The sequence below is a fragment of the Acanthochromis polyacanthus genome, chromosome 23, assembly GCF_021347895.1.
Source record: "Acanthochromis polyacanthus isolate Apoly-LR-REF ecotype Palm Island chromosome 23, KAUST_Apoly_ChrSc, whole genome shotgun sequence".
Taxonomy (NCBI): domain Eukaryota; kingdom Metazoa; phylum Chordata; class Actinopteri; family Pomacentridae; genus Acanthochromis; species Acanthochromis polyacanthus.
The window spans coordinates 18133155-18155908 of NC_067135.1; the positions used below are offsets into that span (position 1 = coordinate 18133155).

The 22754-nt window shown below is 41.1% G+C and overlaps 1 protein-coding gene across 3 annotated transcripts in view; it reads right to left on the minus strand.

Moving 5' to 3' along the window:
• The window catches only part of rtn3 (reticulon 3), a 35958-nt gene that overhangs the window by 3690 nt on the left and 9514 nt on the right, over positions 1-22754 (minus strand). For 2 of the 3 annotated variants that reach the window (XM_022196421.2, XM_022196422.2), the window contains 5 exons: positions 8530-8737; positions 6795-6933; positions 3245-3314; positions 1386-1432; positions 89-147 (listed from right to left, as the gene is read on the minus strand). In XM_022196421.2, the coding sequence (XP_022052113.1) occupies positions 89-147; positions 1386-1432; positions 3245-3314; positions 6795-6933; positions 8530-8737 (523 nt within the window). Of the gene's footprint in view, positions 1-88; positions 148-1385; positions 1433-3244; positions 3315-6794; positions 6934-8529; positions 8738-17366; positions 20001-22754 lie in introns of all 3 variants that reach the window. The other variant, XM_051944035.1, reaches the window with a different exon arrangement.

Consider the following 22754-nt stretch of genomic DNA (forward strand, 5'->3'; position numbering starts at 1 on the left):
AACATCTATGAACTGTATTTATGCATTAAAGCAGCTGGTTGTCAGACGTTTCTACAACAGCCTGACACTGAGGGCTGGAGGGACTTACTTGGCGATTGTGGTGTTGACTTGAGTACGTGCCACATCGATGTACTGATCAATCTGGGTCTGGAGGGAGAAAAGGACAATTCAGAGAGAATATGGTTACTTCAAAGAAACAAAATGAAATACTGCCACTGTTTTTAAGAACCAAGAAAACCTAAGAGCTACCAATTCATTTTTATGGACACTTTTTGGGTTTTAATTGACGAGATTTTTAACATGCAGGTGTTCCTCTTAGAGAAAAGGAACACCTGCTGAAGCATCCAGCATGGACAGAGTACATCCTGTTGTAAGGGCGTTTTGATGCAGGAACTAGTTAACTTAAATGTCACTGGTCCATTGGATTCTTTAAAGCTTGTGAGAAACTAACAATATTTGTTAGAAGTCATGATGGAGGAACTGACGTCTTTACTGTTAATAAACTCAGCATTGTGTTCTCACTCACTCACTCAAAAATGTATTATTAACCTTTCTGTAACTCTCGACCACAGCCTTAGTTGAAATGCTTCCATTACATTTTATTACCATCACTCCTCCAAGGAACATAGTGGAGTTATAAGACGATCGGCATATGTTTGTCTGTCTGTTAGCACTATTACTTAAAACAGACTAACTGATTTGGATGAAATCTTCAGGGAAGGTCAGAAATGATACAAGGACCAAGTGATTAGATTTTGGCAGTGACGTGGCTTACAGTCTCAATCCATGGATTTGTTAAAGATTTCTGCATCATTGTGAGATAGCGACACAGCGATACTGTAACTATGACTACGAGTGAACACTACGTCAGCTGCCTGCCGATGATCACAGGATTGCGATTGACCGTTGCAGACTTATCAGGACTTCTCCGTCAGAAATCACACAAGGAACAATTGATTAAATTACGGGGGTGTTTCTGAGTCTCATCAATTTCTGCTGCCTGCTACATATTTAGGTTATGTAATTCGGTATCCATAGGCCACTGTGACTGATAAGCTAAAGCTACACAAACAAAACAAACTTCTTCTAAAGTCAGAAAGTCCCCATTTCGCATAATGTGCATCATCTTTATGCCGACAGCCATCTATTTTGTCGGTCTTAACAGTGGGATGACTTCATGTCCTCAGCAGCTACACTGTGGGGGCAACAAGGGGCATGCAGAAAGCCCTTAGTGTCTGATGAAGACTGCAGTCATCAAGTGAGCTCATTGCTGATGGGTACGTTTGCTGACTGCTGACATCAGTGCAGTGCTCAGAGGGCATCTGAGACTCAGTTTGTCATCAGATACAATCATCCTGACCTGGGACAGAGGGCCACAGTCTCACCTTGTTCTTCTCGTAGATAGGAGGCACAGCGAAGAGCAGGATGTCAGCTGGAGAACACACAAAGTCAACAGAAACATTAGAAAATCAATGGGATTTTTTAGATATGGTGTGACTAGCTAACACTAAAACAAACTGTACACCGTCTAGCCCCAAAAACTCCGGCTCGGCTCATAGTGTGGTGCAGCTCAGACTGTGGCAGGGGTGGGATTGCAAATAAAGATGATGACTCACCAGGTCAAGTTCCTCCCACAGTAAACAAATTAAGATATCACAGAAATGACAGCTGGCATGTTGCACTGCTGACATCCTTCACATTCACAGGAAATTGGATTTTAATATCACTCAGTACTACGTCTACACTATGCTGTCTGCAGGGTGAAGACAAATATCATCACCAGCACCCATTTTAGAGACATTATGGCTTCACCTCAGGGAAGCGGTCATGTCCTGCATGTTTACATACAGTCTAATGTCCAAGCTATCACTGTGAAACTTATCGCACCAGTCAGACAAGCTGCAATATCCACACCTGCTTCATGTGAAATCAGCCAAAGCTGGGCCAAATCACAACACTTGAAATATGAAATCAGAGGCAGCACATTTCTTTTTCTCAGCCTACATTAATCCTTTCGGTTTCAGCTAATAATTTCCCATTATTTTTGAAACGTGCAGTCCTTGGTGCTTTATTTTGCGACTGCCTGTGCAACAGAAGCGGTAAAATCCCCATTAAAGCGGATTCACAAATTGGTTCTCCGTAGTTCTAAACATGTACATTTGTTTGAATCAAAGGTGTTTTTAATAGATGTTCCACTCCCAATTATTTTTAATAGAACATAATAATAGAATCACCTCATCACTCAACATTACCAACAACTGCAGTCCCAAATGACCAGAGCGGATCAACATCTAATTTGTCATTTCATTAAAATCTCTTCACACACTGTCCTCTTAACTGACCAGCTGCTATCATGTTGATGGTAGAGATAGACGGAATACAGTCTTTGCTGAACCCTTGGAGCATTAAGTTTTGGGCACAGTTGTTCTTTAGCTACATTTATGAAAGTTCATTAAAGAGATACAACTGCTGAAAAATTTCACTAACATTTCTGATGAGCAAAAAATGTGTCTGTCCAAATCTCACGTGGAACATTTACGTAGCGTTTCTGAGCAGCTACTCAGCCTGAAGACTGTAAGATTGAAATGGAATGAGCCCTGGCTCTGTCGGTTTTCAAATGAAGTCAAACCATCAGACAGAGCTTCCCTAATGAGAGCTATCCACCATGGGAAAGTACAGTGTGGTTAGCCAGTCACCAGTCCTCATGCAGCCTCATATCCTTTGAGCCATCTTGTCAACCCACTGCACATCATCAAACTAAATGAACACAGAAGCCTCCATACAACAGCTCAAGGCTGTTATGACCTCCCACAGACTGCTGTCTCCAACTTTAAGATGCTAATCTTCTTTAATAGCATGTCATCACTGGGATGCTTCTGCTTAAAAAAAAAAAATCAACAACCCTAATCTAAACGTACTTAACCTTTTGATGCGCATTGTGGGTCAGGAGATACCCATTTTCCATTGGATGTAGATCACTTTTGACGCATTTTGTGCATCAAAGGATTAACCAAAGCCTAAGCAAGGCCTTGAAAAACTACACAAGTCAACACAAATGTCAGGAACTGAGTGAGTTTCATTTCTTTTCCCATTATTTCTTTTAGCAGTTGAGGCAACAAAGAAGTGGCTGGTGGTCTGCATTTGTTTACCTGCACTCTGAGCATTTCAGTGAGTAAAACGAAATCATTAGCCCTTTCAGGAAAATAAAGAATGTGACGTGCTACTTGATTCTCATTGTACTTACCCAAGATGAGAATGGTGATTCCATTGAAGACAGCTCCTACATAGGTCAACAGCCACATGACCACAGCCAGCTGGAGAGACAAACAACCACACAGGACAACTTAGAGCTGAAACTTTTTACAGTTCATACGACATTATGCAACACTTTACATACACATAGTTTTAATTGAAACTTAAGCCAATATAAATGATGATGATGGTGCCTATAGAGCCCCTCCAGTGAAAGGCACACTCGGTTACAGTGATTGCAACGAAGGGTGGTTGTGTTGGAGCCAGTGGTCTGATTTGTTTAGCACCGAGCTCGTCTTTCCTTGGATGCTTTAAAGCGAGCGGCTCGTCACTTTTTGATTTTGTGTCGGTCACAGGCGTATAGCAGGCTGATGAGCTCCAATCTCGTGCTTGCAGACATCCTTTGAAGAAGGCTGGGTTGGCCACTTGGTTTGGTTTCTACGGCTAGTTCACCAGACAGCAGATCTTTTGGGATTCTCCCATCAGGCATGCGGTGAATGCGGCTTTGCAAGCAGCGTTGCTCCAGCAGAGCACAGATGAAGATAGCTGTGCCTGGCAGAGAACCTTTTCATTTGCCAACTGAGGTTCAGGATATGTTGAAGGCAGCACAGGTGACAGACGTTAGATGCTGTCGGTGTCTAGCAAGCATGGGTCAGCTTTTGCTGCCATACAGCAGTGTGATCAAAACACCGGCACGGTATAACATGCATTCTGTGCAAGATGTTGGTTTGTTGTTTTGCCACACTCTCAGTACAAGCCTGCAAAATGTCATAGCAGCTGTGGGTGATTTAGCTGTCGAGATCACTTCACACTGTGGAGCTCAAGTAGGTGAAGTTGGAAACCACTTCAAGCTCGTACGCATTGATGGCAAGTTTCAGAGTGTCCGCAACACCTTGGGTCATGATGATTGTCTTCAAGTCTCCTACAAGGTTGATATCACTGCAGGCTTTTGAAAATGATTCCAAAATGGTCTGCAGTTGTTGAGAATGAGCCACAAGAGCCGCATCATCTGGAAATAACATGTCTTTGACAGTAGCATGTCTCACCTTCCTCCTGACTTTCAAACGAGAGAGGTTAAACAAATCACCATCAGTTCTGGTTGGAGATGGATGACATCTGTTGAGTAGCCCAAAGTGCACTGCAGCACAGCAGCAAAGAATATGCTGAAAAGTGTCTGGTGTTCGCAGCATTTCTCCTACCGTCAAGAGTTAGCCCCTGGTGCCGCATTCAATGCCAGTTGAGAGTAAGCTGATGACAGGTGACTACTATCTCTCTGTTATTTCCATTGTGATGTTGTAGCAACACTGAAGTGCCCTCTCCAGTATCTACTTGTGCGCAGGCCTGGCAAACTGTTCAGGGGTTAGTAATCTGCCCAATGTTTATAACCCTCTCTCCATGCCGCCAATGTTCTCCAAGAGATTGGGAAGGACCATGGTGGCTTGCCACCAACACTGTCACTGGTGTTGCCGGTATATAGTAATTGCTATATCCACCTAGGTACAATTAGCCAGAATAATCTAACTGTCTGGGTGTGAAAGACCCAGGAAAGGCTAGGTCAACATATCAACCTCTAACCTAACTTAAAAAAAAAAACACCTTGGGAGGCTTTGGTATTAGGCTCTTATCTGTGTCTGTGTTTCCAGTGTATTTTACAAACTAGGACATACATGTCATTACAAAGGCCACAGTGGGACCGTCCTCATTTTTCCGTTTAATCAAATAAGAGTGATTGTGAGAGTGACAAAAACAGAAGAAATAGCTCTGATATTGGTACAGGTTTTCCTTCATCTTTCTTTGATGTCACAACACATCTGTTTGGCTGGAAACAATTAGCAGCACTGCTGAAAACCTGGAGTTAGTTGGTTAGTTAGTTAGCTAGTACAGTAATATCTTCTGATTTTGTAAAGAACAGAGTATAAAATAAAAAAAAGTTTCCCCTTAAAGTCATGGTCAAAGAAATTATTTTCATTTTATTATAAGATGATCGAAACTTTACAAGCTATTTGGAGTGTTACATGAAAAATTCTGAGTTTTATCACAGACTTTGTTTCAAAATGTATGATGTGATGCTGGACATTTAATGAAAAACTGCATAATAATTATCTTATGAGTAAAGCCTTTGATGCTGTCCACAGTGCTCTGATCATTCCCATCAACACAACATTAGTGGCTACAGAATTTTTATATTCTCACACAGTATGTTTGAGTAATCTTTATTCTGTTCTTAATGCGATTAGTTTTTTTTTCTCTAAAAAAACAAAAACAATTAAAAACCACTGATAAAAATACCATTAAAGTACCGGACCGATAAGCAGCATCGGTAAAAGTAGAAATACCGTTAAAATCGGAACAATACATATTGCTAGTAAACTGACAACTACTGATTAATAGGGCTGGCCTGAATAGTGGTTTCTGGTCTCCGGATATTCGGGCCCTATTAAAGACCCGAATATCCGAATATTCGAACATCCGAATATTCGTTCTGCCCTGTAACGTCCAACGTAGCGAACGAATATTCGGATATTTGGGTCCCTGATTAAATAGACCCTCCAGAAAAACGCGGGCAAAAATCCTTGATTATGCAAATAAATATGCGGGGTTTTTATGCCATTTTATGCGGGGAAATTGCGGAAAGTTGCAAAGTGTGCGAATAGTTGTGAAATATGCAAAAATATGCGCGATTCACCTGCCGTCTGGCCGCGGTGGGATGTGTCCTCTAATCAGACACTGGGACTGCTGCAGGGTTACTGGACTGACAGCCTGTGCTTTGGGAGGGGGAGGAGCTCACAGCAGCACCTGCTGCTTGTTGAGGACAGTAACTGCAGAATGATCCGAGTTTTCCTGTCAGTCTCCAAAACGGCAGAAAAAGTCGCTAGATTTGTGGCTAGTCGCTTTAGACAAAAAAAGTCGCTAGGACACTTTGGAAAGTCGCTAGATTTAGCGAGAAAGTAGCTAAGTTGGCAACACTGGCGCTGCGCTCCGCATCAGCTCGTGCTTCTAGTGTGTGCGCGAATGCGCGAACTGATGATGCCAGGCCGGGCGTCACATAAAAACTCACAACTCCATTCATATTGGTTACAGTTTTCACATTTTATGCGGAAATTGTGAAATCAAGCGGGACCCGCATATTTCTCTTTTTTTTTCGTGGAAATATGAGAATCTTGTGGGAATTATGCGCTGTTTTGCGGGGATTATGCGGCCTTTTGGGAAATAATTGACCCCTGCATAATCAGCAGCATTTTGGTGATTAATGCGGGAATTCATGCGATCGCATAATCGTGTTTTTCTGGAGGGTCTAATTAAAGGTACAATTTAATCAGTTTCATCTGTGTGGGTCACAATTTCTACATAATTGTTATCCTTTAACATAATCACAGCCATCAGTGTTCTTTGAAAATCTGATTCTGACTTGAAAATAACCTTGTATTGAGTACTACTGTACCAAAGCTACAAAAGAGTGTGACTAGTATTTTGTAGTAAGAAGGATAAACTACCAAAACTTCGAATGACACTGGATGGTGACCAACGACAGAACTGCTCACCTTTAGGGAGTCCACGAGGTCCTCAACCAGGAAGAGGCGGCTCATTTGCTTCAGGGCTCGGTTGATGTAGGTCAGACTGGCGTCCACGTGCTTGCGGAAAGTCTCTGGAGGGATGCTGACATCCTTATCTATCAGCGTTCTGCGGAGAGGACGGTGAGCACAAAATGAGGCTAAGTAACACTGCATTAAATCCACACATAGCCAGGCATGATAATCTGTGGGAGGCTTACGACTCAATGGCAGCTTAAGCAAGTCTACGAATTTGTTGTTGTCAAAACTCACTTTCCAGAACATACTCTTAGAAGTTTAGCATGATGTTTAGAAAATCAAGTAGCTAAAGTGCTGTTTCAAAATGGAGAATTCTATGCTTTTCCTGTGGAATACAGCTAATTTAAAATGTGAAGTTTATTTACCTGTACTGCAGGCTTTGTTGCTAGTTGTGCAAGTACAGGCTAGCTACATTTTTTAACTTTTGCTGTTGATATGGCCCAAACAGAAAGCTTTCTCCATGTCTTTCTTTAGTATTGTTAAATTCATGTAGACTGTGTAGTACAGTTTAGTTAGTTTCAAACTAAAAAAGTACAGCAGTCACATCATACCAACATAAATACAGTTCTTAATCAGTAATCATTTCCTGTCATTTCGACTAGTAACACTTCCTGAACAGATCATGTGACATGAATAATTCGCGAACAAACTATAGCTGACTGCTTATGGCAACTATGCTGCTTCAGAAACCTTTATACGATTTTAATAAACTAGCATTTTAAATCGGCTGTCAAGCAAAGATTTCCGGTTTACATCGAATCTGCTTCATATATTTTAGGATTTGTAGTTACGTATTAGTACACCGATTAATCCTGTGCAATAAATCCTTTGGGGAAACAAGCATTTTGAAGTCATTGCTTTGCACTCTGAATGCTTCATTTTTTAAAATATATTATAAGCAAAGCCATTAATGGAGGAAACCAATGCTGATGCCATAATTGAAGGCGTTTAATAGCAGTGGGTGAATCAACAAAAACAACCACTTTTATCTGCTACCTCGGTGCACGTCAGTAGAGTTATGCTATTTTTTTTACACCTGCACATACATTTTCATTTTCTCCTTTTTGAAATATTCAGTTTTGGAGCAAAAATGAGGAGAAGGAAGTGTGGCGGCTGTGAAGAGGAGCAGTGGTTTGAACTCCATGAAGCCTTCCCTCAGGCTCTGACACAACCCTAAACGTTGTTCTATAAATAAAAGCAGAGGAGGCAGAGGCTATGTCAGGCAATGAAACCTATTCGTCTTCAGAGCCGACTTTAGTTTAGTGGGTCATATGAGGCAGATGTATCCACCATGCGACAGTGTGGCTTAGTGCACTGACATGTAATATCACATGAGTCATTTGCGCTCTATACATGATTCCATACAAGCAGCTACAAAACAGAATCTTTCTTAAGGTAAATGTTTGGTTCTGTATGCATTATCTAAAAGTGCATCATGTAGCATGTATCAGAGTAGCTAGCATTCCAGATATTATCGTCACCTCAGCCAACATATGAGGCAAATGGCTTCAGGAAGAAAAGTAAAGAGAAAATAAAGTATTTTATCCCTGAAACACTGAATACTTTGCATCGGAAAATCAAACTAGAAACATTTTGACTGGCCATAGTTAACTTAGTCAATGAAACTTCACTTCGAAAAGGTCAAAGTAGCGCAATCCTGGACAAACAACAAAGGATCCGGCCTTACTTGAAGGGGTGTCCCTCGTTAGATTTCTGTACAGCCTGGACGACAGACTTGTAGATGCGGAAGGTGATGGTGACGCAGAGCAGGGCCAGCAGCAGGTAGGAGGCCACACTGATGACGCTGAATGCTGCCAGCGACAGCAGCATCAGCATGGACAAGCCAAACACCAAGCCCGACTTCTTGGGGTCTCGCCAGTGGATCAGATCCTTAACTGCAAAGAGGTGGAGGGAGCGGTTAGACTGGTGTTGGTTTGCTCGCACTGACTTACACTGAAATATTACGATATATGGCTGTAAACGACAGTCTTAAAGCATGTTTTGACCCTTCATATTGTTCCTTTTACTCTGACAGTGGGTGGATCTGTTGGTTGTTACGCTGACGAAGATATTTTGCGAGCATGGTTTGGTAAGGCAGTGGTCTTTTCCACTTTGCCCCCATCCATAGTGCACAAAAGGTCTCTAAATGGTTTGAGGAGTATGAAATATTGTGAATTCAATCCTATTGCTTTGCAGTCATCAAATCTGAACCTTCTTAAACAGCTAGAAGAGATTTTGGACATTTGTGTTAGACAGTGTTCTCCAAACACCAAATAAAAGACCATCTTTTAGAAGAATGGTGTTCCATCTCTTCAACTGAGTTCTAGAGAATTAGAGAATCAACAACATTTTTGCCACCCGTCTGTTTGTCCATGACTTAACTACATAACGTATGAGATGGAACATCAAGATTAGATCCCTAAAATATTTTCTGTTTTTTGGAGATACTCTGAAAAATGTAATCCTTTACAATTCCAAAATTGGACAAAGTGCCAGAAATCTATGCCTTTTCCTCTCATTTCTGACCGTTTGATCAATAAAAATGAGTAACATACTAACCTAACAGTTTAAAAACACATATTTTTAATCTGAATTCTTCCAATTTTGGCAGAGATTTTTATTTGCAGCTGTATAAATTTCCAAAAATTCCTTGATGCAAGAAAAAACAAGCAACTGGAAATAACCAGTAACAACTCAACACATCCTGTAGATGCTTTAATCTAAATAAAACTACAAAGCACAGTTCCACAATTAAAAAAAAAAAAAAAGCTTCCTATGGGCTGAAGTAGTTTACCGACAGCAGCTTAAGGGCATTCAAAAATCTGAAAAGTAGAAGCAGCTGATAAAAATTAGTGGATGAATGGGATTTCAGAGCAGCAGAATGGAGAGATTAACAGGACTGGTAGGAATAGTGTTGTGTAACAGCTTTACAAGTACAAAGACAACCAATAATTATAAAAAAAATAAGTATTGAATCTACATCAATAAACTTAAATAGGAGCACATCAGAAAACACAAAGCCTTCCGACTTAAATTATGTGCAATCATTGAACAGGAAAAACAGATAAGTCGCTTAACAATTGTAAGCCTATTCCAAAAAAAGCAAGCATGTAAGGCCTTTCCACTGAGGACTGTTGTTTTCAGGCAATTATTTGCAACTGGTTGCTTGAAGAGAGCAAAATATGTTAGCATGAGCCTTTAAAACTTGGAAAAAGTATCCAACTCTGGCCCAATAAAACATAAATATGTGCCTTAAATCTCCTCTGGCATCTGCAGCCCAGAATAACTAAAGGAGGAACACTGCTGTAGATGCCCGTATCGTGTACGTATGCGTGTCCTGTGAGAAGTCGTGCATGCAGAAGTGATAGCCTCTATGCACGGCGGTTACATAATGCTGGAATGGGCTGGCACTCTCGACCTGCCACTCCTTCCCTGTGCATAGGGGAAAATGGGGGTATTTAAAAAAGGTCTTGTGTAAGTGGTGGTGGAGGAACCACGAGGGCTGATGCCTCAGGGACAGTTCAGGCCTCAGTGCTCCAGCAACTTTAATGGGAACACGCATTATATTAGGACCTTCACACACACTGTAACACACAGACCAAAAGAAACTACAACAAACTGTCATGAAAGAAAAATACATACTTTATGTTTAAAATAGTCTTCCTACGCTAAAAACTGCAAGTGTAAGAAATGTTATTCACATTTTTTGATAAGTGAACCCTACTTTGACTAAGGACACAATGTAGAAGCATTTTGCATATCTCTAGCTGTTTCCATGGTACTAACTGTAATTTGGGATTGAAAACAGTGAGAAGTTGAACCCTCATACTGTGTCAGAGCTGTCTAATATGCGGTTTATCCATCAATTACATCACACTGTAAGCTTTATAAACAGGCTGCTGTATCCATTTCAGTAACTCAAACACCACACTGCTAAGGTGACCAAGGTGGACATCAGTGATTATTATTGTTGCCTCTGCATGCTGTCTATTAATCCTTACTGCTGTACCTAAAGTGCATCTTTAATAATTCAAACTTAGACGTAGCATAAACTCATGCGGGCTCACAGAAGCACACACTCCTCTTCACAGGTGCACAAAAACACCTCTTTTTTCTCATTCCACTCCGAATCCTAACAAACACCATCCTCAATCTGCTCCTCACATGCATAGATTGCATGTGAGGAGCATGTTGCTTGTTGCTTGGGATCTTGCCTTTTGCTGTGACTGTTTTTTTTTTTTTTTTAAATCTCCAGACTAAAACTGCTGACAGTTGTGTACAGTTCCACTCTCTCCTCATAGACTTTGTTGACTTACAGTTATGATAAAATCACAAATCAGTGAAGATTCAGTTTCAATGGAACCGTCCTCTTGAATGGATTTGTCAGCAAAAGATGCAGACTGATCAGTTTCTCTTTACCTTGGCAATGAAGTTGAGAAGAATACCGTCATATTAAATGAATTAGCAATTAATAATTGATTACGACATACTGTTGATTATGCATTAAATGAAAAATTTCCATTTCTGTATTTCTCGTCTATGTTAGTGTTCCATTTTTGCATATTTAATACGACTACATTGCCTGTCTGTTTCCTTACTGTGTTAAATATCCATTTAGCGGTCAGTGTTTATTAAGAAGGAATAACACTCGTCATACCGAGAGCAAAATACGCTCACAACAATCAGAGAAAAACAACAGCAGTGGTGTGGTGCTCAGACAGAAACAGAGAGCTCTATTGTTCCCCATTCTGTCTGCTGAGCTCACAATGGGACTGTGTGAAAACCTCAGAACTCCGGGACAATACAATTTAGACGTATCATTTAAGTGGGCCGACGGCATTAAAGGACGAGCGAATCCATGGATCACTTTCCAAAACCCATTTGAAAACCTCTATCGTTAAAGATGTGATGCTTTCATCCGACCGCAACAACGAGCGGGGTTTCCTCACCCTGCACTGCAGGGGTACATGAATCGTCCCAGCATGCTTTGCTGCCATTTGCTGCCACGGGGAGGCAGCCGGAGCTCGACTGCCCTCGTTCATTATCTCGCTCCCTCCCTCCCCGTCTATGTCTCTTAGAGTCGGTCTACGCTGTGAGGTCCCAGTGGCTGCTGAGGCGCAGTGGCCTGTTTTCATTGTGTGCTGTTCTTAAAGCTACACACACATGCACGACCACACGCCTTCGTGCTAACCGGCTACACCATGACACACATTTTATTCATCCATTAATTAAATTCACTCAAATTTCAAAGCATAAAGATGCTTATCAGACATATTTAACAAGATATTACTGTGAGGATTAGCAGGTTTATTTGCACGGCACCTTTGGACAAGAAGGCAATTCAAAATACTTCACCCAGACCCAAGACACACCTAAAATATGTGGAGTTTAACAACTGAAGGCTGCCTCTCCCCATTTAGTTTGGACTCTTAGGTCAGTAAGCAGGCCTGCCTGACAGGTTTAGACAATTCTAGACCATTTAATGATTTATAAACCAGCAGTGAAAAGTTAAACTCATATCTTTGACAACCAGGAAGCTAATGAGAACTGGACTGATGTAATCTTGTCATGGTCTTAGTGAGACCTCTATTAGCAGTTTACTTTGAGTATTGCTTTAAAGAACTGCATCAACACAAGTTTTCACAAAACAAAAAAAAAAAAAAAATCACATGTTCTGTAACAATTCATTTCAGATGCTTAAAGTCATTACTGATGCAGTCTCAAAGAAGATGCATTAGCACACAGATCATAATCACGCTAAACATAATCAAACCTAATCCCATCAGTGATCATTCACGACTGTTTGCTCTCAGCTGAAACCTTCATGTAAATCCTCACACTGAGCAGGTAGTCAAAGTGTAACAGTGGTCTCCGCCATGGTGGGCTTTAAATGTGGCCGTCAGAACAGCTTTAACCACTTTTGTATTCAGACATGGACAGATGACATGTATGAATATGTTTTTTTTAAAGTGCAGCCTGCTCTCCAGATTTAAGGGCAGCGCAAAATAGGAACTGTTCCAGAGTATAATTAGCAATAACGATATTTCAAGTAACAAGCCAGTATGCTCATTCAAACCTCGCAGTGTCTTTTCTATTTTTTCCAGTTACAATTCCTGACAGAAGCCATTGCTCCTAGCTAAAAAAAAAAAAACAAACATCCCTAGCAAACAAAGCATTACAGGCAACTAGTCTTCAAACAAATCAGAACACAAACTGGCTGCTACTCTTTGAAACCTTGACAACAAGTGTGGCATTTGGAACAGGTTCAGCTGGTAAATTATACTTTATCTGAGCCTTTCACTTTTCAGTTAGCCTCTTTGCCTCTCTCCCCGGCATTTTGTTGGCAAAAAAGAAAAGCATTAATGATTATGGGTGTAGGGTCTACGTCTTTGCTCCAACCTGTTCAGTATGCAAAACTTGGCTCAGAACGAGAACTCTTTGGTATGGAATGCCCTATGATCCAAACAATTACTTACAGAAGTCCTCACCAGGAGGCAAGTTCCACCCATAACGTTTTGGCAGTGCACCAGTTGCTGTCGATCAACGAGCAGAGACAGTCTTTAAAGCTAGCAGGCACTGTGTGATTTTTATATCCAACGTTTTCACTCACCGACTATGCAATGTTTTCTAACGTGAATGAAACAACTGCAAAATACAAAGTTCTTTGCTTCCTGTCCAGCCTCAGCCATTCACCTGTGTCACTGCATTTTCCCCTCAGGAATAAATGAAGTATTTCTCTTCTACTACGCAATATTCTATAATTCGTCAAATGTTTTACTTGCTGTTGAACTCCATCCATAGTGGGATTACAACTAACCCCTAGAACAGGGGTCGGCAACCTTTAACACTCAAAGAGCCATTTCGACCCGTTTCCCACAGAAAAGAAAACACCGGGAGCCGCAAAATCCTTTTGGCATTTAAAATGAAGACAACGCTGCATCTATCGTTTTTTTTTTTTTTTTTACCTCTATGCCCTTGTTAATCAGTCGTGATTACTTAATTAGAAAGCCTCTAATTAGATAGATTCATTTTTTAATTGTGTCCTTCCACTAATATTTATCTTACTTGGTTAATGTCATTTTTGCTCCTGGGCCTCATATGTTGCATAATGTTAGCTGGAAATCAATATTTTGCGAATGTCTATTTAACTTGTAAAATCTATATCTATTTATCTTAAGCTAATAACTTTTCTCCGGCAAGTCGCTGTCCTATTTTTCCAAGACGACACTCCTCTGACTCTCTGACCTGCTGCCTGGATGTGACATCCAGCCGTGTTCTTGCGAGTAACGTGTATTACCCTATCATGAGTACTTTTGACTCAAAGACGTGTCTTTCTTGGAGTGGAGCTTTAATATACAGGCTTGCCATTCTTGAGTACAAAACGATGTGAAACTACAGGCGTTGCTTATCCAGGAGTAAAATTTTAAAAAAGGCATGAAACGTGTGGGAATCGGAAGCTCCGTGTTGTCTCTCTGCATCAGCTTTGCGCTCTCATGTCACAGGCACAGCATATCCGGTGGAGTGACACGTCAAAGTAAGAGCGGTAATTTCACAATACAATTCTCTATATTAAAATGCATTGAAACGCGCCTGAAAGGCAGAACAATGTATTTTCCAAAGTTACAGGGAGCCACAACAGAGGGCTGAAAGAGCCGCATGCGGCTCCGGAGCCGCGGGTTGCCGACCCCTGCCCTCGAACAACCCTTTTTTGGCAAGCATTATCTGATACACAGTTTGAGAGTTTGTTCAAAAGCAGAGTTCTTTGACGACAAGCTGAGCATATACAGCATGAAAATAGGTGCACCCAGGGAAACCAGCTCACCTAGCCCTGCTGAATGTACTGAGCTGTGGAGTCACACTGCAGAGAAGCACTAAAATAGCACAGGCTTGTTGTTGGTGGGGTAGGACTGAACAGCACAGGTTCCTCTGCAGAACATGACAAGAAAAAGCTTCCTCTCCAAAACTCAATTTAATTATTATCACAGTTGGCAAACAAAGGATTTGCACTGCTGAAAAGCCTAATTGGACAATAATTATTATAACTTTAACTTTAAGGAAACCTGACATTTCCTTTATGCCTCCAGATGCACACTATTCCTTTGTTTCTGGTGTGATGTGGATGATGTGGTGTGCCAGCTCTAGGTAAAGGTATGCAACACATGCAGACATACGAGTGAGTGTGAGACTGCAGTCTGCATACCAGCCTCTGTGTGTATGTGTGGGGAATGGAGATCGTGTTTGCAGAGGAGGGGAGGGTACAGCACAACTATCTGATGTAACTCCTGATATGCAATATGTTCCAGTACTTTGCCCTTGCTCTGGTCAACTTCTAATCAAGAGTATACACAATAGCTGCCAGAGTTTTTATGGAAACAGGCTGATTTAAAGCAGCTTTTTCACAGATTTTAGAATTAGGTGGATGATTAGTCCTGTACGTAGAGAGGAAAATACGACAAGTGACCCGACAGAAAACGAATTTCCCAGGATGACATCTTGCTATAACCTGAGTACAGATTATCAAACCAAAACAGTTTTCACGCGGGTGACCTGTAAATGTGCAGTCGCTTTGATTTCCTGCACCGTGCCTTTTTCATCATGCTTTGGTCTTTACCAAATGTGCTGTGGAAAGTTACATCAAGGCAGAAATCTGACCCTGGGGATTGACTGTGCTGCGTGACTTGCAAGGTTCTTGCAAGCCAACACTTCTCCACCATATTTAAACCCTCCCCGACTCACTGTCAGAGGACCACTGCCGAGCTGTAAAGGACAGAGGGCAGGGAGAGGGTCAGACGCTCAAATGGAGTGAAGGGAACACTAGATCATATGCAGCCTTAGTGTCCATGAAGCATACAATGCAGTTTGGTGACGAGAATAAAATCTGTGACAATTGCAGTCCTTACACCTACAACTTTGGAAAGATTGTTTTTCTGTATTACAGTTCCAAATTTAGCTAGAAGCCAGCAGTGTCCCATCCAATGACTGTTATCGCAATCAATGAAATGCCATTTCGCATTAAAGTAAGCCCCAAGGGTGTGTCCCTGAACATTAAGAGGTGCATCTCTTCCAGCGGATCTGCCTCTAGTATTCATTAGTTTGACAGTCATTTAGGTATTCTGATGTGAAAACGCCTGCTTCAAATACCTGAAGGCTTTTAGGCCTCTGAACCTACACATGTGCTATCATGCCTTCAAAGGACTGGTCGTGCTAATGCATGCCAATGTTCAGAAAATCAGCTGAATCAAAAGAAAATAAAGCTCCAACAGCTCTAAACTTTGTAATTGGGCTGTATCAGGGTTTCTGCAGTAATCAACCAGTCAAATTTAATGCTTTTTAATGCAATATTAATGCTATACTGTAAAAATTTTAATGCTACAACCTTGAACTCAACAAACTACACAGGCTTGTTTTTTGTAAAAGATTATTTTTATACGAAAACTGTCCCTACATTGCACTATTTCTGGATTCAGAAACCACCCACGGGATTCTCTGAAATCCACGTTTTCGAGCCATTTTTGCTGGAATTTGCGTTTCCCACATTTCCCAGCTCTCCTCCACCTGGTCCAGCCTGCCAGCCACTTTAAAAACATGCAGTTTTTGGCAATAGCTCCCAACCACTGGAACAAATATTGCAATGGTTCGGCCCGTTTACGCAGATGCACATATCTGACGAATCGCAGTCTATAATTACATATTATTGCCAAATATTTTCTTGCAAATTGCAAAAACAATTTTTATTGCCCCTGAAAGTCAAACTTAATGATTTTTAATACCATTTAAGGCTTTAATTTTCGCAAAATCAACTTAATGATTATGAATGCTTTTTAATGCCCTGCAGAAACCCTGTGTATTAATAAAAATAAAAAAAATTAAAAAGACAATCAGTAAAATATTGCCAGTAAATGATGTAATTTGTACCTTGAAGAAAAAAAGAGCATAATGGAAAAAGATAAATATACAGTAATAAAAGATAAATTGCCAGCGATTATTGTTGACAGATGTCTGCTTATCATGAAATATTCAAGTAACAAGAAACAGAAGCACATTTCTGTTTCGCCCTATCATTCTGGCCCATTTCATCATAATAATGTGACTTTGGCTTGACTGGCCACAAGACAAACGGTATGAGAGGAAGTCGAAGTGAGGAATTGGATTAGAAAGAGGAGACTAATGAGTTTAAAAATCTGTCATAGGATGACTTTTTTTTAATCAATCGGCACTAACACACTTACTGTTTTTTTCATGTTTTTCTAAAACCTACAATGTGCTCATCAAAATTTTGTTTCACAGCGACTGGCTGTAACTCTTTGCTGACCTGTAACAACAAAAGGCAACTAAGAGCAGGCTACACTTCACAGATCCAAAGAAAAATGGCTGAAAAAAGGTTCGTAAAGCTTCGAAAAATCTAAAAACAGAAACATGTATTGAAAAGGTGCAGGTATGTACAAAGTCCAAGTGAGTAAAGAGGTCTTGCTGAGAGGATTGCATGAAGATAGCAGGCCTACTGCCCAGAAGAAAAGTTATTACCTGATAAGTGGGTTAGTATTGCTGTCAAGACATGCTCAGCAAGATGATAGGCTTCAGCCACCCATTCATCGATGGCATCTACCTCTTTGGAATATGAGCCGTCGAACACACGGTTGCTTTGGGAACTTTCTGGATTAGAAACTGAGGTATAGGAAGAATGCTGTATAGGTGCAGCATAGGGGTTCACAGGGTCCTGGTTTGAAAGGAGGTTCATTGCCTCCTCGTCTTCTTCCTCTTGACTGCTTCCCAGCTCTTTGAGGGCACTGATAGTAAGTTGTTCTTGTTCAAGATCCATCACCATGGTTGGAGTGGATTGGGAAAGAGGCATTCCAGTTTTGCAGGGATCACTCTTTGAGGGAACACCCTGGCGCACATCATCAGGTTCGTCATCCTGCCTTGATTTCAGGCACTCGCGCATGAAGTCCACAAAACTATCCGTAGGTTCAGAAACTGAGCCATTTTGGGGCTCTGCCTTAGTATCCTGCTGGATGTTAGAGCCGGGTTTCTGTGATGTAAGGGTCTTTGCCGTGTTATCTGGAACAGTATCGGCGATCATTTTCTTATTAAACTCTTGCTCAGTGGTGGTGCTTGGTGTTTCGCCTTGGAAAGAGGAATAAAGGTCTTGGGGATACTCTCTCAGAGATGGCTTAACAACTGATTTGGGGGGGGCTTCATCATCATTCAGTGAAGTGATACCATCCAGGCCATGACTGTCCTTGAGAACGTCACTTTGTGCAGTGCTGTCATGGAGTGTTGCAATGCGGATTTGAGAAGGATCAGAATATAGCTGGTCCTTGGCATTGTTTAGCCCATTATCATCAATGTCATCCAAGGGAGAGGATGCATCATAATCATAATCAAATGACTGCCTATCATATATGTCATCCTGCATGAAGCTAGTTTTGGAAATATAGATGTCTTTTGTATATGTATTGCACTTTTCATCCACTTTGGATTGGATGCAAGGACCTGGTTCAGTCTTGCAAGGTTTGACCAAGATATCTTGGGCTTCATCTGACCACTCGTCGTCATTGTCTGGGAAGTCCACTTCTTCATTTGTGCCTTTAAAATGGGAGGGTTCATCATTTACTTTATTTGATGAAGTCTGTGATGCATCTGACGGTGCTTGCGATAAATCTGATCCTGAGTCCTTCAAGTCATTTGGGATGGATTTTGATGCAGAGTCCTGATGGTCTGTTTCTGGAATAGATTTAAGGATCTTGTGCTTGGGAGAGTATTCAGTGTCAGAGTCCACTGGTGAGGATGGAGGAGAGTAGCCTTCCATAAATTCAGTTTCTAAGGGCCGTGTCTTTGGTGGCTCAGTTTTACTGTCATCTAGTTCAGGTTCTGAGACTTTTGGAGCCTCTCTGGCTGGGTCTTTGACAACTTCATAATCCTCATCTTCCTCGGGCTCCATTTCCATCTCCTCTTCACTGTAATTTGGCTCATCCGTCTCAATAACATTGATTGTTGGTACCTGCATTAGCTTCCTCTCTGACTTTACAGGAGGGGTCTCCTTTTCTGCAGTGGGAAGATCAGGAGCTGCAGAGCCAGAAGCGGTGGGATCTTTTGAAACTAATGAATCAGAAGATGGAGGGTGGGCCAATGCAGGAGCACCGATACCATCTTCTATTACAGTATCATCCGATTCCCCTGAGCTGTCTGCTTCACTTGCCTCTGGTGGCTCCAAATCTCCAGCCCAAGTGGCTTTCTTCTCATTCTGCGTAGCATCAGTGCCAGCTGGAGGAGAGAATGGAGGAGATGGGGAGCCAAAGCCTTCAGGAGGTGCAGGTGAAGATGGAATCACTGACTCAAGATTTGATGGAGCCTGGACACCGGATTTTTCTTGCTGATCCCACATATAAGCTGTTGGCAAAAAGCTAATGTCAAACTCCTCCTCAACACTTGGCTGCTTCTTTGCAACACTGAACTCATCTTTCAGTTTTGGAGCTTCAACAGGAGAATCCATGAAAGCATCGGGGACACCAGCAAAGGCAGTGGGGGCATCAGGTACAACCATGTCTGTCTCCTTCTCTTTTGATGTAGTGTTGCCAGTGCTTTTAATTAAATCAACAGCATCAAAGTCCAGCACAGGAGGTAAATGAGCCTTCATCCACTCTTCTGTTTCTTCAAACTCGTTTACTTGCCTCAAATCTCCAAGAACTTCAAATGGGGATTCTGGCGACTCCTGATCAGCAGAACCTCCCCTTTTCTGGACAGTTGGAAGAATTTTCTCATTGAGGGACTTTTGCATCTCGGTGGGAGATTTTGTGGTCTCAGTGGGAGATTTTGTGGTCTCAGTGGGGAATTTTGGGGTCTCAGTGGGGAATTTTGGGGTCTCAGTGGGGAATTTTGGGGTCTCCGTGAAAGACTTGTCATGGTGGCGGTCCCTGAAGTGAGAGAAACCTCCATCGCTTCGAAAATCCGGTTCTTTCTTTTTGGCAGCAAGAGCTTCCAGCGCCTTTATTCGCTCTGAAACAGGAGATGTCTTTACTGGTGAATCTGGTTGTTCATCCGGTGGTCCTGCTTCACTCCCATAATTACCGGGGGAGAATGAACCCGGTTGAGAAGGAAACCGAAGAGATGTTGCGACACCTTCACAGGGCTTGTCAGAGCCCAGGACCACTCTTTTGTCTGCAACGCCATGCATGAAGAACGACAGCGAAGAGGGAAAAGGAGGGGAAGTCATAAAAATCACACACACTAAACTCCCATGCACTACTATTATTATTTAGCGAGGCCTTAACGTAGCAGCCCAAGCATTCATGCACTGCATCATGGGATGTAAGGCAGATTCATATAATGATGGTATCTTCACTTTTTGCATGCTGCTCTTAACTACTTTGCAAAGTAACCATTAAGCAGCACTCAGTGTGGCAGCTTAATTATTCGCGTGAACAAATGAAGCAGAAGAAAAAAATCTCACTGATACTTATAAATCACCATGTGTTGCTATGGTGATAATGCACGCTAGCTGCAGTTTGTATAGCAGTTGTATATAACTTGCTATACACTTGCAGACTTGAACGGTTTCTTTTTGATAGTGATGGCTTGTTTGTGAACCCTACTCATTTTCTCAGAAAAAGCTAAATAGTTCTTCTTAAATACATTCTTCACTCACTGATATATTTGTAAAGTTTTGATATGGCAACTGTTTTCGACACACATGCAGCAAAATTCTGTTGATTCATACATTCAGTGGTATCAACCGTTCTCTTGGCTTTTTGTAGTTTGTGCTCTACCTTCAGCACCAACAATGTTTTGGTTATGTATAGAAGGCCTTATTTTTCAAATTTCTTTTAAACAGATAATATAACCACTCTTTGTACCTCAATACAATGGTTGAAGTCATTAAGTTTACATAGTAACACTCACATAACTGTCCTAGCAACAATATAAGAGCTTCTAATAGTGACCAGAGATACCTCTAACACAGAAAACCACAAATGATACAACACTGAAGAAAAAAGCAGGGTTGAGATTTTAAAAGGAATTTCAAGAACAAGAAAAAGGTCAAGATAAAAATACTCCGCAATGCCTTTCTTGTACAGTCTGAAAATTATATTTAATAATGGTTGATGACATGTTACAGTCAATGTTAATATGCAGAATTTTCCCTTTTAAGTTACAACAATAGCAGGCCTACTCTGCTCTACCACCTCATTTGGCAGTTTGGAAATGAATCAGCATTAGATTTGAAACAGTAGCACTTCATTGGTAGGTAGATCACAATCAGCTTTTGCAATTCCTATCTATTACAAAACCAAAACTAAAAAAGGAATTCAAAACCAGTCAGTTGACAATGTGAGCTATCTGGATTACTATATTATATGGGTATTCATAACTCATCTCTAATAGATTGAGCAAACCAAGTGCACCCTGTGCTCTTCAACATTAAATAGAAGGAAACCACTAGCAACAAAAAACCGTCACTGACCCTCTGGTACCTAATATGGAATGTTTTTTGCTATCGAATCCATTGCAAAACCATTTTAAATTTCAAGTTTGGATTTGTCTGTCATTGTCTTAGTGTTGTGACACTGGACATACGCTATTTGACTCTCATTCTGTAAGGACGACTTGTGGCTATTAAAGGGAATACGATTTTAAGACGCTTTTTCATTGGCTTATCTTTTAAGCTCCAGAGGCTATGACCATCATTTATATACAGTCGACAGAAAAAGCTCACTTTGAGTTTAGTTATTCTCAAATGTAATTTTTTAATGATATATTGTCCTTGTAAATGTACCAAATATAGATGCATTATCTGGTGGAAAGAGGGAAAGACAGGTGCATTCTTTGTCGTAGACAGTTACCTGCTAAATAATTAATCTTTGTTAAATACCTATTGTAGCATTGTCACAATTATGGAATGTTTTGATAAAAAAATACAAAATTAACTGCTCTTGTGTGGATAATTATGTTACTGAAACATTACCAATACTCAGCCACACAGCTGTCACTATAATGACAAGACCTATGCTTTCAGATCATGTGACACATGGCAATATTGGATGCCACCGACTTCCAAAGATTGTTCCAACAATCGTATGATCTCCTTCAGCACCAACGATCTTCTAAGTCATTTTCAACCATCCAACTTCAGACAATGATGACAGGGAACTGGCAGCTATATTAGGAAATGAACATCAGCTGCCCAGTTTAATCTGTGAATGCTGACCGCTGTGACCTAATGACTTTAACCCAGCAAGCACTTTTAAAAAGGTAACTGGAGATTGATCAGTTTTGTGTAGTTAATGCAAATCCCAGATTTCTCTTATTCCAGATGAACCTTGGGTTCTTAGCTGCATTGTCAGCACAACCTCTCTCCTCTCTGCCCACTGTACAGACGCAGACATTTTCCATTGCTGCCCAAATGACTAGTCCACTTTGTCTTGGATAGGACTGCCACCTCCCCCGCGCCACAATACAATGCCTTGTTCAAAGCAGGCCCCATGAATGGACTTTCCATCTCACCAAAAGCGTTGCAGTCCTTTGGCTCTGTACTAGTAAACAAATTTCTAAACATCCAGTGCTGTGAGAGCACATCCACTGATATCAGCTCTTGGGCTACTTTGTTAGAACCTAAACTACTTACGGTGGCATTATAAGCCACAAGTGGCTCTATAAACAGGGTTCAGACAAATCTGTTGACTTTGCACATTAATAAGCCACAGGTCATGTATCATCTGTCAAATTAGGCTTCAGTATCTTTCTACATCTGATTTATGTAACATCCTGTCAACAGTAACATTGAGTTTAGTAGAACTGAAACATTTAATACTGACAGTAGAAATCTCTCCTTCATCGAGGAAAAACTTTGTAATCCTATGTTTGACAAAATAATCTCTATTCAAAGTCAATTTAGCCTGATCATTTATCCCCATC